The sequence below is a fragment of the Dasypus novemcinctus genome, chromosome 11, assembly GCF_030445035.2.
Source record: "Dasypus novemcinctus isolate mDasNov1 chromosome 11, mDasNov1.1.hap2, whole genome shotgun sequence".
NCBI classification, from domain to species: domain Eukaryota; kingdom Metazoa; phylum Chordata; class Mammalia; order Cingulata; family Dasypodidae; genus Dasypus; species Dasypus novemcinctus.
Genome location: NC_080683.1, coordinates 45,440,594 through 45,459,805, shown reverse-complemented (window position 1 = coordinate 45,459,805; position 19,212 = coordinate 45,440,594). Strand labels below are relative to the sequence as shown.

At 37.2% G+C, this 19,212-nt stretch overlaps 1 protein-coding gene across 4 annotated transcripts in view; it reads right to left on the bottom strand.

The window, feature by feature from the left end:
* Positions 1-19,212, bottom strand: part of MTO1 (mitochondrial tRNA translation optimization 1) — a 40,168-nt gene that overhangs the window by 11,070 nt on the left and 9,886 nt on the right. For all 4 annotated transcript variants that reach the window (XR_011650077.1, XR_011650078.1, XR_011650079.1 and 1 more), the window contains 6 exons: positions 18,573-18,862; positions 16,749-16,861; positions 16,464-16,654; positions 16,113-16,243; positions 15,258-15,462; positions 15,005-15,176 (listed from right to left, as the gene is read on the bottom strand). Coding sequence is in view for 1 of the 4 variants with exons in the window: in XM_004475974.4 (XP_004476031.2) it covers positions 15,005-15,176; positions 15,258-15,462; positions 16,113-16,243; positions 16,464-16,654; positions 16,749-16,861; positions 18,573-18,862 (1,102 nt within the window). In the remaining 3 variants the exon portion in view is untranslated. The remainder of the gene's footprint in view (positions 1-15,004; positions 15,177-15,257; positions 15,463-16,112; positions 16,244-16,463; positions 16,655-16,748; positions 16,862-18,572; positions 18,863-19,212) is intronic.

Below are 19,212 nucleotides of genomic sequence, written 5' to 3'. Positions count from 1 at the left end.
GTGCGCAGTGCCATTCCTGGGCAGGCTGCACGTTCTTTTGTGCTGGGTGGCTCTCCTTATGGGGTGCTCTCCTTGTGCGTGGGGCACTCTTACGCGGGGGACACCCCTGCGAGGCACTGCACTCCTTGCGCACATCAGCACTGTGCAAGGGCCAGCTCCACACAGGTCAAGGAGGCCCGAGGTTTGAACTGCGGACCTCCCATGTGGTAGGAGGATGCCTTATCCATTGGGCCAAGTCTGCTTCCCATGCTGTTAACTTTAATGCACTGTTTATATTTTGTTGTACAGTTCTGCTTTTTTTTTTCATGTGTGGTAACTTATGTACAACCTAAAATTTCCATTTTTGAACATACAATTCAGTGGTGTTAATTATATACACAAAGTTGTGACTCTCCTCATCGTCCACTGTTAAAACTGCTATCATCCCAAATGTCATACCAATTGAACATTACCCACCACCCACCCTTGGCTCCCAGAAACCTATACTCTTGTTTCTGACTTCATGAATTTGCTTGTTCTGCTTATTTCCTATTGGTGACACCCATATAGTATTAATCCCTTTGTGTCTGGCTTATTTACCTTGACAAGAAGTCTTCTGGATTCACCATGTTGTAACACAAATTAGAACTTCATTCCTACTGCCCCCTACCCCCTGCCGAAATGGTTCCCTCTTCTCTTTGCTCGTTGTTTGTGCTTGTTGTTTTTGCTTGTTGTGTTTGTTAGGCAGTACCAGGAACCGAACCTGTGACCTCCCACGTGGGAAGTGGGTGCTCAACTGCTTGAACCACATCTGCTTCCACTTCATTCCTTTTTGCAGTCAATTAACCATCTATTATATATATGTACAGCACATTTTGTCTAACCATTTATCTGTTCACAGGCACTCGGGTTCTTCCATCTTTTGGCAATGGTGAATAATTGCCTTGGTGTGCAAATGTCTGTTCGATTCCCTGCTTTTAATTCTTTTGGGTATATACCTAGAACTGGAATTACCAAGTCATATGATAATTCTATACTTAACTTTCTGAGGAACTGCTATACTATTTTCTACAGTGGCTGCACCACTTTACATTTCCATCAACCACATAGAAGGGTCCCATTTCTCTAGATCCTCTCTGGCACTTATTTTCATTTAAAAATAATAGCCATCTAGTGGGTGTGAGATGGTATCTCATTGTGGTTTTGATTTACATTTCCCTGATGACTAATGATGCTGAGCATCCTTTCATGTGCTTATAGGCTATCTGTATATATTCTTTGGAGAAATGTCTAGTCAAGTCTTCCTGCTTTGTTTTGTGGAGCTCCAAAGCAAGAGCAAGAGGCCATTCTGAACATGTTTAAAGCCTCTGCAAATCAAACTGATGAAATGATACAGGGGTTTTTAAGTATTCTTTCAGTTTGATATTTTCTCCTAATTTGAAATAATCTCCATTTCAATTTTTGCTGCTTGGGAACTGCTGACAGTTAATTCTTAGTTCTATTAACCACTCTGGATAGGCTAAAGACTCCTGGGCCAAAGCAAGGGGAAAGGAGTGCAATATATGCAGCTAATGGAGACAAGTACTAAAATTTCCAGCCAAACTGCATGGGTCACTAAGATAATATGCCTAAGTACTAATGCTGACAGGTAGATCAAGTGATATTTGCAATACTTTATTCATTGGCACTTGGGATCAAACTAGTGAAAGAAGTTCTGGTACTACTTTGATCAGTTTAATCCCCTTTTCTCTTTCCTCAGATTTTTCCCTCTTGATATCACCAACTTGACCAGAGAACCTCCCCAGGGTAGAGCTACTAGACCACTTGTTGCTCTGTTAACTATTATTTTCTTGATTTACATGTGGCTTTTTCTTTGTTAGAATATAATTCATTTAAATATTATTATCAGGGCAACTAAGAGAGGTACACACCAAGTTCCATCTTTGCTGGTACCTTGGTTCCACATTGCTGAGAGTGAAGACTCATCTCACTCTTGTGATCCCAAGTATGTAAAACATCCTGTAATTTCCTCCTCCCCTTTTGTTTGGTTCTCCACAAAGCCTCACTGAACTATACAATTTCCCTGCATTTACTGCCTTAACTCATTTTCTTTCTATTTATGAGCTCTACTACCTTACCTTTTTTGATTGATTCTGTCTATCCAAAACCAATTAATTATCAGTTCATTAGACTGTAAAGCACTACCTGTCCAGGGCCCCCAAGTCTTCCCAGGCCTCCCACTGGCTTTCTTTACAGGTAGTCGGGGTATCACAGTCATGCATGTTAGTAACATTTAATGCAAAGTCCAATTATATGCCTTCAAAACACTGCAATATTTGATAAAAATGAAGTACAGTGTTATAATTCTTTGTGTAAATTTTGAAATAATGTGAACCCTTCTAAATTTAAACAAATGATTGCATGAACTGTAAACTATGTTTACCATTAGTTGGCACTACTGCTATGTGATAGCACCATTAACTGATAAAATATCCACCATCCTTCTCTGTGAACGAGGATATCATTTCTGTGAGTGAGATCCCCTGGTTTAAGGGACACCAATCTTTAATATTTACTCTAATTTAAAATCTGTCTAATATCCTATAACAGTGGTGCTTTGAGAAATTTCCATGAAAATGAAAAATTTGGAACATGAGTTAGAAAAGTTAAAGCATCATGATGAAAGCCAATCAAGGATGTATGGCTACATTATTAATTAAGAAGGGAAACGGACTTGGCCCAGTGGTTAGGGCGTCTGTCCCCCACATGGGAGGTCCACGGTTCAAACCCCGGGCCTCCTTGACCCGTGTGGAGCTGGCCCATGCGCAGTGCTGATGCGCGCAAGGAGTGCCACGCCACGCAGAGGTGTCCCCCGCGTAGGGGAGCCCCATGCGCAAGGAGTACACCCGTAAGGAGAGCTGCCCAGCGCGAAAGAAAGTGCAGCCTGCCCGGGAATGGCGCCCCCACACTTTCTGTGCTGCTGACGACAAAAGAAGCGGACAAAGAAACAAGACGCAGCAAATAGACACAGAGAACAGACAACCAGGGGAGGGGGGGAATTAAATAAATAAATAAATCTTAAAAAAAAAAAGAACACCTGGAAAGATTAAAGATAATAAAAAGCAACATTAAAATGGATATACCTTTAAGTTCACAAAAACCACAACAGAATGGGGTTAAAAAAAAGGGAAAAACACACTAGAGAAATACCTTCAAGATCAATGCCACCATAATGTGCCTCCAAGCTACACTGACTATAAATTTATGCCCTCTAGAGTACCCCCCAACCCTGATTAGTTTATATTTTTTCAAGTGGGAAAAAATATGCAGTTTTGAATTATACAAGAACCTTAGGAATGCATCTCTGGAGCAATATGGGAATGCTCTATATTAAGTCCCTTAGACTACTGTCCACCTAACTGGAATGATGAAAATCAGGACAAGAAAAACGAAAACGCAGCTAGTGACTCTTGTAGTAAGTCCAAAGAATGTCTAACAATGCTTTGCTTTGTCAAAGAGGTTTCTTTGTTGTGGCTTATGTAAATGAGACCATTCCAAATGCTCTATGCCTAGAAAAGAAGGCAGATGACCACATTTCTTGGTTTGGGGCTTCTAAATCTTAAGAACTCAAGGGAGCAACAGAGAAAAATTATACTCCAAACTTTTTCTATGAAACCTATATTCAGAAGGAGAAAAAAACTACTATATGAATTCTAACCATTGGCCTTAGATTTAGTTCTTAGAACAAAAAGAAAATACAAATTGTAAAGCATATTAGGTCTTAAAGAGGAATTGTAGAAGTAGAGATGTCCTCTAATGACCTGATGAGTCATTTTTACCTTCTCTACCTTTTAATATTTTGTAGCTCTCAGGGGTCTCCTCAGCTGAGACTGGATTACCCTTTCCATAATCCAGCATTTTTAAGATGAAAAAAGAATTTAATAAAAAAACATTTGAAATAAAAATAATCTGAATCCTTAAATATAGGATTCTACTTATACAATCACTTATCCTAAGAATTAAGTGTGACACTGAAGTTTAAAGTATTTCATAAGCAATAGAGAATTACATAAATGTATACATATAAACAAACTTATAACAAACTTATAACAAACTATAAACAAACTTATGGCAACTCCTCAGGAGTTAAATTGTTGCTAAGCACATCCACTTATACCCCACTTCATTTGGATAAAATGTACAACTAATTATTTTTTTTTTACCAAATGAAGTGACTAGGAATGCAACTGCAAAAAGACATTGACCAAAAGGGGGGAAAAGGTAAAGACAAATGAGTTTATATGCTAAGAGACTCAACGTAAGTCAGGAGGCATTCTATAGGTTATGCTTAAACACATCTCAGCAGGATCTCTTAGACTGCCAAAGTAGATAGTACCCCAAATAGTGGGGCTCTTGAGGACTGGAGATATCTAGACACTATAGTCAGGGCAGGTAGCTCAGGGGTTTGGGGCCTTGCCATGGGCCCTACTTTGGGATTTACGCTCCCCAGAGTGACAGAGTTGGACTTCCCTACACATGGCTCTTCTGTCCTATTTGAACCTATAGTACTAGAGTTGGTAGGTGTACATCCAAGAGATTTAAATCTTTGGGCTGTCTACGTGCCAGCTGGGCCCTGAATTTCCATGGAGTTGCAACACCTACTCTCCAGTTCATTGGTCTCACCCAGGACAACTAACATGGAGATGATGGTAGATAACCACCATACCAAGGAAACAAGAGAGTCTGCAACCGCAAGCAAAAGTCCCATCCATCAGCTCTATAGGACCAAAGCCCCCTCTCAATTACAGGTGGAGTGGACATCACCATCCTAGTATCCTCAGGTTTAGGGAATGAACTACAGACTAAAGTAGACTTACTAGTATTCTACTATAGATTTATTGTGATTCTAGCAATGGAAGAAATATCACTGATGTGGAGGCAGTGGCCACTAGAGGTTCTGAGGGGAGGGAGAGGAAGAAAGGTGTAATATGGCGGCATTTTTGGGACTTGGGAATGACACTGCAATGACAGATACAGGTCATTATAAATCTTGCCATAACCTACAGAATTGGGTGGGAGAGAGTATAAACTACAATGTAAACTTCAATCCACTCTTAGTGGCAATGCTCCAAGATGTGTTCATCAATTGCAATGAATGTACCTTACTAATGAAGGATGTTGTTAATGTGGGAAAATGTGGGAGGTATGGGGAGTGGGGCATATGGAAATCCCCTTATTTTTTATGTGATATTTGTATAATCTAAGTATCTTTAAAAAAAGTCTATCAAATTAAAGCATTATTTGTTTAAAGTATTTCTGCTTCAAATTGGAAACACTTTAAAGAGTATTTCTAAAATTTTTTCATGACATAATAACACTAAATTACTTACATGTAGGAAATTTTTGCTCTAAATCTGTGATTAACTTGTCTTCTTGAAAAAAGAAAGGCCAGTTTGGGAGATGGCAGACCAGAAAGACACAGGACTATCTTCCTTCCCAGAAAAACAACTAGAGGACAGGCAGAAAAGGCCTGGAAACAAATCTTTTAGGGTTTAGGACACTGCCCAGAAGAGAGAGGGACAAAGGAAAATAATTGTGACGGCAAAACTGTGAGTTAAAGCAGCAGCTACCTGTACCATCCTCCACAATAAAGACACTTTAGAATTCTTGGGGCTCTGGGCTGTGGGTTACAGACATAGGGGGCCCTAGGGATCTACCTCCCCAAGGAAACGGAGAGAGAGAGACATAGTCTAAGGCTGACTCAGCTTTTGACCTACAAATTTGGTCTGCTATATCCCATGAGCCCTTCCAGGCTGGGTGGGACCACACCACTGTTTGCCTTGGGATCTCTAAAGAGATTCAACTCTCTCAATTTCCCTCTTTGCTAATGGGACTGATTGTTGAAGATGCAGATGGGAGTGGAATTATTTCCTACCTGGGAAAAGTGAGGAGGCTGCCAGCAAAGGTTGGAGAACTGTCTCTGAGAAAGTTTGAATTACAAGGCTTTTAGCTTCCAGGCAGGAACCTATATCACATAGATCCTGTCAGCACTGCAGCAAACACACTCAGAATAGGCACTGAACTGAGCATACCAAGAAAGTGCATGTGAGGAAATTAAAAGTAAATAAGCAGAAGAGACTATTTCTGGCCTTCATAGTCTCCTTACCTGAGCCCTTAGGAAGTAGGTCTACAACTCGTTACTGGGTCCAGAGCCCAGTTGTGAGCAACTAACAGGGACAATCCTAAAGACTCAGGTTGAACAAAGAATCAAAGAACAGCAGTAGGGTATGGATGTGGCTCAAGCAGTTGGGCACCATATGGGAGGTCCTGGGTTTGAATTCTGGTGCCTCCAAAAGAAGACAGGTAGATGCTACAACCAGCAGATGCCATAACCACCAGGCACTGCAACCAGCAGATGCCACAATGAGCAGATGCTGCAACAAGCAGATGCCACAACCATCAGATGACACAACCAGCGGATTATGCAACCAGCAGACAATGTAGCCAGTGGGGAATGGATGTGACTCAGGAGGCTGGGCACTAGCCTCTCATGTGGGAGGTCCTAGGTTCAGTTACTGGTGCCTCCTAGAGAAGATGAACAGACACAGTGAGAGGACAATGAGGAAGCCATCTTGGGAGTATGGTAATAAAAAAAAAAAAGGTAAATAAATCATAAAAACAAAACAAAACAATAACACACAGCCTCCTACCACTAAATTCCCATGAAAAAGAGAGAAATTAAGCATCTGAGTAAACTCACCATACTAATTAGATGCTAAGATATCAGCAAAAAACGACTAACCCATACTAAGAAAATGAAAGACATTGCCCAAGAAAAGGAATATATCAAAGTCCCAGAAGAGATGCAGGATTCGAGACAATTAATGAGATGCAAACAAATTTTCAAAATCAAATCAATGAGCTGAAAGATAATATGGCTGAAGAGATAAATGACATCAAGAAGACACTGAGTGAGCACAAAGAATTTGAAAACGTGAACAGAAAAGTGAAAGTGCATGGGAATGAAAGATACAATAGACGAGATAAAAAACACACAAGGCATAAAACAGCAGACATGAAACGGTAGAGGAATAAGTGATACTGAAGACAGAACAGCTGAAATTGAAGAGAGAAAAGAATGGAAAATATTGAGGAGGGGCTCAGGGATTTGAATGACAACATGAAACCCAACAACATACATGTCATGAGAGTTCCAGAAGGAGAAGGGAAAAGGGGCAGAAAAGAATAACTGAAGATCTAATAGCTGAAAATGTCCCAAGTCTCACAAAAGAAATGAACTTATACGTCCAAGAAGTGCAGTGTACCCCAATCAGAGTAAACCCAAATAGACCTACACCAAGAAACGTACTATTCAGCATGTCAAATGTCAAAGATAAAGAAAAAATTCTGAGAGCAGCAAGGGAAAAGCAAACCACCACATACAAGGGAAGCCCAGTAAGACTTAATACAGATTTCTCATCAGAAACCATGGAGGTGAGAAGACAATGGTATGATACAATTAGGATACTGAAAGAGAAAAGCTGCCAACTTTATCCAGCAAAACTTCTTTATCCAGCAAAACTGTCCTTCAAATATGAAAGTGAGTATAAAATATTCACAAACAAACAAAGAATCCACCTTTGCAGAAAATATTAAAGGAAGCCTTAGAGTCTGAAAGAAAAAGACAGGAGAGAGAGGCTTCAAGGAGAATATAGAAGAAAGAATAGCAGAAAGGAAAACCAAGAATAAAAAGTCAAACAAAAAAAAGATATGACATTTTATTCATATGAAAAAACAAAGAATAAAATGGTGTTAGTAATGCATTTACAATAATATCATTGAATGTGAATGGATTAAACTCTCCAATCAAAAGATATAGGCTGATAGAAAGAATAAAAAAACACGAGCCATCCATATAATGCATATAAGAGTCTCACCTTAGACCCAGGGATACAAATTGGGTGAAAGTGAAAGGTGGAAAAGATATTCCACCCAAACAGTAACCAAAAAAGACCAGGGGTAGCTATATTAATATTGGACAAAACAGACATTAATGCAAAAGAGTTATAAGAGATACAGAAGGCCATTATATATTAATAAAAGGGACAATCCACCATGAAGATATAACAGTAATAAATATCTATGCACCTGACCAGGAGGTCTCAAAATATATTAGGCAAACTCTGGCAACTGGAAAGGAGAAACAGACATCTCTACAATTATAGTTGGAGACTTCAACATACCACTCACATCATTAGAACAGCTAGACAGAAGATGAACAGAGAACTTGAACAACATGAAAAGCATGTTAGACCTAACTGACAAATAGAACATTGCACCCAAACTTAGTGGGTTATACATTCCACTAAAGTGCTCATGGATCTTTCTCCAAGAGAGACCACATGTTAGATTTCAATGCAGCTCTCAATAAATATAAAAAGACTTGAAATTTAACAAAGCACCTTCTCAGATCATAATGCAATGAAACTGGAAATCAATAATAAGACAGGAAAGAGGTAAATTCGCAAATGTGTGGAGACTAAAGAACACACTCTTAAATCCGTGTGTCAGAGAAGAAATTGCAAGTGAAATCAGTAAATAGATTGAAACAAATGAAAATGAGAACACAATGTATCAAAACTTACAGGATACAGTGAACGCAGTGTTAAGAGGGAAATTTATAACCCTCAACGCCTATATTTAAAAAGAAGAAAGAGTTGAAATCAAAGATCTAACTGAACAACTGGAGACACTAGAACAAAGACAGCAAACCAAACTCAAAGCAAGCAGGAGGAAAGAAATAAAGATTAGAGCAGAAATAAGTGAAATTGAGAACAAAAAACAATAGAGAAAATCAACAAAACCAAAAGTTCGTTCTTTGAGAAGATCAATAAAATTAACAAACACCTAGCTAGACTAACAAAAAAAAAAAGAGAGAAGATGCAAATAAATACAATCAGAAATGAAAGGGGGGAAGTTACAACTGACCCCTAGAAATCAAAAGGACCTTAAGAGGATATTATGAGAAACTGTATATCAACAAACTAGACAACCTAGATGAAATGAAGAAATTCCTAGAAATGCACAACCTGCACTAATGCTGAAAGAAATACAAGAACTTAACAAACAAATCACATTTAAAGAGATTGGATCCATCATCAAAAAATCTCCCAGCAATGGAAAGTCCAGGACCAGATGGCTTCACAGGTAAATTCTACCAAGCATTTTGAGAAGCATTAACAACAATCCTGTTTAAACTCCTCCAAAAAAATTGAAGAGGAGGGAAAATTGCCCAACACATTTTATGAAGCCAACATCACCCTAATACTAAAACCATATAAAGACACTATTAAAAAAAGAAAATTACAGACCAATCTCTCTGATGAACATAGATGCAAAAATTCTCAACAAAATACTTGTAAATAGAATCCAACAGCATATCAAATGACTTATACATCACAACCAATTGGGATTTATTCCTGGTACGCAAGGCTGGTTCAACATAAGAAAATCAATCAACATAATACATCACATTAAGAAACTGAAGGAAAAAAAACCCACATGATCATCACAATTGATGTATAAAAGGCATTTGACAAAATCCATCATCCCTTCTTGATAAAAACACTTTGAAAGACAGGAATAGAAGGAAAAGTCTTCAATATGATAAAAGGCATATATTAAAAAACCCACAGCCAACATCATACTCAATGGGTAAAAGTTGAAAGCTTTCCCTCTAAGATTAAGAGAAGGAGGTTCACTGTCACCACTGTTATTCAACATTGTGCTAGAAATTCTAGTGAGAGCAATTCAACAAGAAAAAAAGAATTAAAAGCATCCAAACAGGAAAAGAGGAAGTAAAACTCTCACTATTCATGAATGATATGATTCTATAACTTAGAAAATTCTGAAATGTCTACAACAAAGCTACTTGAGCTAATAAAAGAGATCAGCAAAGTGGCAGGACACAAGACCAACATGCAAAAATCAGTAGTGTTTTTGTACACTAGTTTGAGGAGGAAATCAGGGAAAGAATTCCACTTACAACAGCAACAAAAAGACTCAAATACCAGGGAAGTGGATGTGGCTCAAGCAATTGGGCTCCTGTCTGCTGCATAGGAGGTCCAGGGTTCGATTCCTGGGGTCTCCTGGTGAAGGCAAGCTGGTCCATGTAGCGAGCTGGCCCATGCAGCAAGCTGGCCTGAATGGAGAGCTGGCTGGCATGGAGTGCTAGCCAGCTCAGAGAGGTGGTGCAGCAAGATGACGCAGCAAAAAGAGACACAGGAGAGACAATAAGAAATACAGGAGACCAGGGAGCTGAGGTGGCGTAAGAGATTGAGCACCTCTCTCCCACTTTGGAAGGTTCCAGGATTGGTTCCTGGTGCTGCCTAAAGAGAAGACAAGCAGACACAGAAGAACACACAGCAAATGAACACAGAGAACAGACAGTGAGCGCAAAACAAGGAGGATGGGGAGAGATAAACAAATAAATAAATCTTGGAGGAAAAAAAAAAGATAAATACATAGGAATCAATTTAATCAAAGAAGTACAGGACCTATATGAAGAAAACAATAAAACAATGCTAAAAGAAATAAATGAAGACCTAAACAATGAAAAAAATTCCGCATTCATGGATTAGAAGACTAAATTCCTTGAAGATATCAATCCTGCCTAAACTGATTTATAGATTCAATGCATTACTAAACAAAATTCCAAAGCTTACTTTAAAGAAAGAGAAAAGGCAATTACCAAATTCATTTGGAAGGAAAAGTGCACCTGAATAGCCAAAAGCATTCTAAGAAAGAAAAGCGATGTGGGAGGAATTTCACTGTCTGACCTTGAAACATATTACAAAGCTACAGTGTTCAAAACAGCATGGTACTGGCATAAAGATAGACAACCAATCAGTGGAATAGAATTGGGAGTACAGAAATAAACCCTCACCCCTCTGGCAAACTGGATTTTCACAAACCTACGAAGTATATGTTAATGGGACAAAAAAATCTCTTCAACAAATGGTGCTGGGAGGACTACATATCTATAACTAAAAGAATGAAAGAGGATTTCTTTCTCACTCCTTATCAAGAATCAACTAAAAATGGATCAAAACCTAAATATAAAAGCCAGGACCATAAAACTACTAGAAGAAAATATAGGGAAACATTTTAAAAGACCTTGTGGTAGGTGGGGTTTCTTTGACTTTATACTCAAAGCATGAGCAAAAAAAGAAAAAATAGATAAATGGGACCTTCTGAAAATTAAACACTTTTGTACTTCAAAGGATTCTGTCAAAAGGGTGAAAAGGCAGCCAACTCAATGGGAGAAAATATTTGGAAATCTCATATCCATTAGGGGTTTAATATCCATGATATATAAAGAGATACTATAACTCAACAAATGACCTGATTAAAAAATGGGCAAAAGACTTGAACAGACATTTGCCCAAAGAAAAAATATAAATGGCAAAAAAAACCACCCAAAAAACATGAAAAAATGTTCAACAACACTAATGATTAGCGAAATGCGAAACAAAACTACAATGAGATATCATTTCGCACCTATCAGAATGGCCACTATTAAAAAGATAGAGAACTACAAATGTTGGAGAGGATGTGGAGAGAGGACCTGTGGTTTATTCAGACAATGGAATATTATGCAGTTGTAAGAAGAAATTAAGTTATAAAGCTTATCACAACATGGATGAAACTGGAAGACATTATGTTGAGTAAAGGAAGCCAGTCACAAAAAGGACAAATATTGTATGATTGCAGTACTATGAATTAAATATATTGTGTAACATATTGTATGATTCCATTTATATGAAATGTAAATATAAATCAATTATAAAGATGAGACTGGATTAGTAGTTATGTAGGGTCGGTGAAGGCATGCTAACAAAGGGTGTGGAGTTTTTCTTTTTGGAGAAATGAAATTGTTCTATAATTTTTTGTGGTAATAACTGCACAACATTGTGATTATACTAAAAGCCAATGATTATACACTTTGGATAGATTGTATAGTATGTGAATTATGAATATATCTCAATAAAATTGCTAAATAAATAAATTAAAAAAAAAACACAAGCAGACAATGAGCAAAAAACAAGCAAACAGACAAGGGAGCCATGTCGGGGCAGACAGGAGGGGGAGTAAATGTACACGTTTGGTGAATCCTAGCTTTTAATTATTAAGATTTACATAATGTATTTTGTAACTCAGAAAAGAGTCCTTAGGATCTTTCTGTATCTTTAGACATTATTGTGAGGCTTCTGCTGATTACTACTACTCTACCCTTTGCTAGATCTCAGCAGTTCAAATGGGTACAAATTAGGTATTCCTCTTTGTCACACTGTACCTATAAAGAAAACTTATAATTTTCAAATGCAAAGAGAACTTAAAAGATAAATTTCAAAAGTTAAAGGCACCAATCAAACTACTTCTGGAGACAATGCAAGTGGTAATTATAAGGGTAAACTATATTATATAGAGATAATGTAAGATCAACATTCTAGACTCCTGATACTATACAGAAAATTGTAAATTACATAGTAAAAGAAAGAGTATCATAGGAAGTGGATGTGGCTCAACTGAGAGAGCATCCACATACCATATGGAGGGTCCAGGGTTCGATGCCCAGGGCCTCTTGACCCATGTAGTAAGCTGGCCCACGCACAGTGCTGCTGCATGCAAGGAAGGAGTGCTGTGCCATGCAGGGGCGTTCCTGCGTAGGGGAGCCCCAAGTGCAAGGAGCGTGCCCTGCAAGGAGAGCCACCCTGCATGAAAAAGAAAAGAGCACAGCCTGCCCAGGAGTGGCGCCGCACACATGGAGAGCTGATGTAGTAAGACAACACAACAAAAAATAGACGCCATTTCCCGGTGCCGCCGGACAATGCAAGCAGACACAGAAGAACACACAGCGAATGGACACAGAGAGCAGACAAGAGGGGGGAAGGGGAGAGAAATAAACAAAATATCTTTAAAAAAGAAAGAAGGAGTATCACAATTTCATTAATTTTTTTGGAAATGTTCTAAATATTTGGCACAAAGTATAGTCTTATTTAGAAAATTTTTTTCAAAGTATTAAATATATTTTTCAAAGTATTAAAAAAAATCTGTCAGGTTATAAGGTTTTTTACCTTTCATTCTACTCCTGACTATCATCCTTCCTTATTTCCCCAATTTTGTTCTCACTGCAAATCTAAAAATATTCTTCTTCCTTATTTTAATGCCAAATAAAAAGCATTCTACTAGTAACATATGACAAATATTAAACGAAGGATTTCAATTTAGCTGTAACAGCCATAGCTTTAGGGTATTCTAGGGAGCTACCCTAGAACAAAACCAATTCAAACACATATATTTCATAGAATAATGTAATGTGTTTTTTTAAGATTATGGTTTACCCCAAAATTGCTGCAATACACATTTTTTAAAACAATAATCTTCCCATGTAATCACAAAGCCAAAAAAAAAAAAACAACCCATTGTTATTACAGAAGCAATAATTGTATAATCTTAATAATTTGTTATTTTTTAATGATTAGCCTAAATCACACAACTGATTTTTAAAATTATCTTATTTATTTCCCTCCTCCCACAAGACGGCTCCCTCTGTTTGCGCTCACTGTCTGCTTGTTTTGTTTTTTTTCTTTTGTGCTTGTTGTCTGTTTAGCAAAGACTGCCCTCTCTGCCTGGAACGGTTCCCTTCATTTTTTGACAGACTAATCCTACTCATTTTTTTCTCAAGTCTCATCTTTGTTTTGGTTTTATTTTCTTTTAATTTTACTGAAGTATATTGTCCATACATGAACATACATGAACAATTAAGTGTATAGTAAAAGTTGTGAACTTACAAAACAAACATGTATCTCATTATACAGGGCTCCCATACATTACCCCACCATCAACACCTGCCATTGTTGTGAGACAGTTGTTACAAGTTATTGAAAATGCATCATCAAAACATTACTACTAATTATAACCCATATCTTATATTTGGTATATTTCCCCCCCAACTCACCCAATTATTAGCACCCTATATTAGTATTATATATTTGTTATAGTTCATGAAAGACCCTTCTCATATTTGTTCTGTTAACCACCAAGGTTTCCCTATGTACAGTCCCATGCTTTGTACAATCCATTAGCTCTCATTTTCAGAATTGTGCTGTCATCACCTCAATTTCAGAACATTTTCATTATCTCAGTTCTTATCTTAAACGACTATTAAATGTCACTAGTTTATGCTGTGTAAAGTCAGAATAATGTTTACCTTAAGTTCTTACTAGTTCCCTTTAAAATATCATTTCTGAAATTTTAACTATAGGTAGAATTAATAACAAGAAATTGAAAAAAATTTACTAATTTTTGCAAAACAGCTGTTATGAAGTTTTATTATTCAGTAATTTAAAAATGGAAACCCTGTGATACATTAAAAAATATTAATGCCAATAGAAAGTTTGTTATGAAGAACTAGCATCTTCAAAACATTACTACTTTTTGTGTGATCTATGTATCTTTAAAAACAAATAAATAAAAGTTTTTAAAAATTACTACTATTTATCAGACAATGAAAATCACTTAAAATTTTCTTTGAAGTTTACATTTTTTCTCTTTGGCTGCTAGGAACCTCAAAGGTAAACTTGGCTGTTCAGTTAAAATAATTGTTTTCTTTCTAAAACCTAATATATTTACTTTCTCTATGTTGTTTCTGATTTTCTTTCATTTTAATTGTAATTAATCAATTAATTTTTTGCTATAAGCCAACTCAAATTCTTTTTGTCAATAGGCAGGATAAAAACTATAATTTAGAATCATACGTATTTATAAGCTGACTAAACAGAATCTAAAGGATTTAGATATAAACAAAATTTAAACAAAATCTAAAACATTTTGAAAAGAAGCCCAAAGCAAGCTATTAATATACTCATTTAAAATGTGTAGGTGAGGAGTCTATATGGAAAATTTTTCTGAAATGATCACAATTTTCTGTAAAAAGTGAGAAAGATCCATATTAAATGCATACCTGAGAGGTAGACTTTTACCCATACTTATAGAAGCCTCTGGGATTAATTTTTTCCATTTAGAACTCATAAACTCAATGGATTTTAGCACAGAAATGCCTTCTTCTAAAGAAGACTTCATCCAAGAAGCTCTTTCATAACGCTGTTGGGACACACAGCCGGCATCCTTGTATGCTAGGAGAGGGAGACAGAGAACATAATAAGACAGGTTTTAGAGAAGAGTAAACCAGATTGCAAGACTCAGAAGAAAATTACCTCGGTGCGTGAGCCTGCAGTCAGCGTTATCAGGGCGCAGAGACAAACGAAACTCCACCCGGCTGGTAAACATGCGGTAGGGTTCACTGGTGCCCAGTGTGGTAAGATCATCAATCAAGACGCCAATGTAGCCTTCTGTCCGGCTAATGACAAAAGGGGGCTTGCGACTGACCCGGAGACTGGCATTGATTCCAGCTATCACCCCCTATAAAAGGACTGGAATGTTTTAAAAGGCCATTATGAACTGAATAAAGAGCTATCCTACTCAGAACACGACTTGGGAAAGACAGCATGGGAAGGTTAGAAAGCAACACTGCCCTTAAGGGATGTAATAAGAGGCAGAAAAGGTGATCCATACATATTCAGAAACAGAATATAGGTAATGCACATATTTAGAATGTTATGATTCATTGTTTTCAGAAATATCTAATATTCTTGATAAACTGAGGTAGGGCTAATCATTTTTTTAAAAAATCCACACACAAGACTTTTTTTCTAGCCTTTTTGCATTTACCAGAAAAAATAATACACCTTCCTGCTTCTAAAGAATCATATGATAATTGTCAACAAAGTTATATTAAAATAATTAAATTTTCCTTTAACTTTAGATGTAATACAGTAAGTCTACTTAAAATACTAATCAGATCTCAGCAATCGGGAAAAATAAAGTCACGTGTTTATTAAGTCTTATCATACACAAGAGCCATTAACATGTATCTTGAAACAGAAATAGTCATCTGTTACAGTTACGAGTTGTATCTGAGATCTATATAATTAGCTTAACAGATGTTAAAAGGAAGAATAACAGTTAAATAGTCCCTCTCTGTTTACATTAACATTTGAGCAGCCTCTTACCTGAGCTGCAGCTTCCTCATAACCAGTGGTGCCATTTATCTGTCCAGCAAAGAAGAGCCGTTGAACCAAATGAGTCTCAAGGAAAGGACTGATCTGACGAGGGTCAACGTAATCATACTGAACACCATAGCCTGACCAAAGAATAAATGATACAAAATAAGTAAAAATGGAGCTGGATTTGCCTCAAGGTAGAGATGCAAAAATTACCATTAAATGCGTTTCAAAAACAAAGACTATTTTAGATGATGGGCTTTATCTTCTCAGGCTCTAAGCAACCAAAATGTAGCTAAGACTTCCTGGTCTGCTAATGATGTTGACCTTTAAATGAAGAGCAGCTGTGACCCTCTTTACCTGGATGAATCAGCTTGGCTTTCTCCAAACCTCTGATGGATGTGATCATTTTCTCCTGTAACTCAGCTGGCAGTGTCACAGATAACCCTTGTGGGTAGATAAGGTCAGAATCTATTCCTTCAGGTTCCAACCAAACCTGATGTACACGGTTTGGGAAACGCAAAACTTTTGATTCAATGGAGGGACAGTATCTAGAACATTGAAATAAAAAAACTGAATTAAGCAAACAAACAACAGAGGGTTATCATTCCTTAAAGTAATTGAGCACTGATATTTTGTCTTTACCTGGGTCCTCTTGTAGTTTCCTTAACGTGACTATTAAGGTGAAGGTTCTCAAGGACAATCTTATCCACTGTAGGGTTGGTGTGAGTCAAATAACATGGCAGCTGATCTTCTGGCTAAAAGAGTCACCAGTTACTCCAATGCTAGTTTGCCTCTTATTTAAATAAATGCCAAATATGATATAGAAACTAAATCTAATGTTCTTTATACGTGATTAAATAACCCTAAAATGACACTTTCTTGCCAAAAACAAATAAACAACCTTAAAAACCTAACTCCAGATCTGTCTGCCAGTTTACAGGAAATATTAGAAGTACATGTTTAAAACAGCATGGGTCGGGAAGTGGACTTGGCCCAGTGGTTAGGGCGTCCATCTACCACATGGGAGGTCTGCAGTTCAAACCCCGGGCCTCCTTGACCCATGTGGAGCTGGCCCATGCACAGTGCTGCTGCGTGCAAGGAGTGCCATGCCAAGCAGGGGTGTCCCCCACGTAGGGGAGCCCCATGTGCAAGGAGTGTGCCCCGTAAGGAAAGCCGCCCAGCACGAAAGAAAGTGCAGCCTGCCCAGGAATGGTGCCGCACACACGGAGAGCCGACACAACAAGATGATGCAACAAAAAGAAACACAGATTCCCGTGCTGCTGACAACAAGAGAAGCAGACAAAGAAGAACACAAAGCAAACAGACACAGACAACAGACATCTGGGGCGGGGCGGGGGAGGGGAGAAAAATAAATTAAAAAAAAAATATATAAAAAACAGCATGGGTCTACAATCAGACAAATCCAGAATGTGGGAAACTCTAGAGAACAAATGACTCAATTCTTTTCACATATAAACATTAAGAAAAAAAGAAGAGGGGAACTGTTAGCGATTAAAAAGAGACAAAGATGTATGATCCAGTGTAATGTGTGGACCTTATATGCTCCATGGTTCAAATAAAACAATTGCAAAAAAATGTTTTTGAGACATATAGGGAAAGTCGAACACTGAGTAGTAGATGATATTAAGAAATTATATTTTGTTGGGTGTGATAATGGTGTGATAAACTAGTATCTTCAATTATCAATCATCAATTTTAAGCATACAAAATAAAAAAAATTTAAAATTCACAGGATAGGCAAAGTGATCTTTATTCTTCAAAAATGTCAATATCATGAAAGACAAAAGTTGAACTGTACAGATTAAAAATTAACTAGAAATGACAATTAACTATGCAATGTACCACCCTACACTGGGAAAAGAGTTGATATAAAGGACAATACTGGAACAATTAGCAAAATCTGACTATGGACTTTATATTAGACAACAGTATTGTATCAATGTTAAATTCCCTGAATTTGATCATTGCATTGAGGTTACGAAGGAGATGTCTTTTTGCTAAGTTGAGAAACAGGCTGTAGTAGTTAGGGGTAAGGGGTCACAATTACAAATGTTTCAAAAAAAAGAATAAGAAAAAGTGTGTATATTATTGTATAATACATATAGATAGATAAGTCTATATCTACATGTAGAAAGAGATAAACAAATATGGAAAATATTAACAACGGGTAAATATTAATAAAGGGTTTATAAGGGTTTATTGTAATAGTCAAGCAGCTTTTCTTAGCTCTGAAATTATTTCAAAAAGGTTAATTTTTAAATAGGCAGTTATAGAAAGTAACAATTTAAGAATTTATGGAGAAATTGGCCACATTTTTTTTGCTAATCCTTTTTGTAACTAAACAATAGTGAATTGACACAAAATAAGAAAAAAAGAGGTTAGACTACCTCCTGCTGTGAATAGCTAATATCAGTTGTAAAGCCAGCTTTTCATTAATTACCTTACCTTAATCCACACTGCCTCATTGATAAAGCTAAATGGAACAGATGGATTATCTGGTGTCTGCTTACAAAGAATGCTGAAATTAATGGATTCTTTGGCAATTCGGGGTGGTGTCCCGGTCTTCAGTCTTCCTACAACAAACCCCAACTTCTCCAGAGTCTGAGCCAATCCTATAGAAGGCTGATCCCCTAAACGTCCTGCTGGATGCATTTCCAATCCAATTATGACCATGCCTCTCAGAAACGTCCCAGTAGTGAGAATCACACTCCCTGCATATATTGTGCTGCCATCCACTAAAAGATAGGAAAAAAGAGTAAAGATAAACTCTAGGTGTTCTAATTGTTACTACGGACCAAACTGGAATGCAACTAATTTACACTAGAACTACAGCAAAACTGTTAGTCTTTAGAAACTTGAGAAAGAATTTTAAATGAGTAAAAAAGCTGTATCATCAATCTCAAGAAACCAAGAAATCTGGTAAGGAGAACACAATGTGTTATCACCAATTCACATGTTCCTAAAATCATTTCAGCACTGAAAAGTTAGTCTTGGTTAATTTTTTTCTCATTTCTTTTTTATTAGAGAAGTTGAAGGTTTACAGAAAAATCATGCAGGAAGTAGAGAGTTCTCATATATCCCCTTC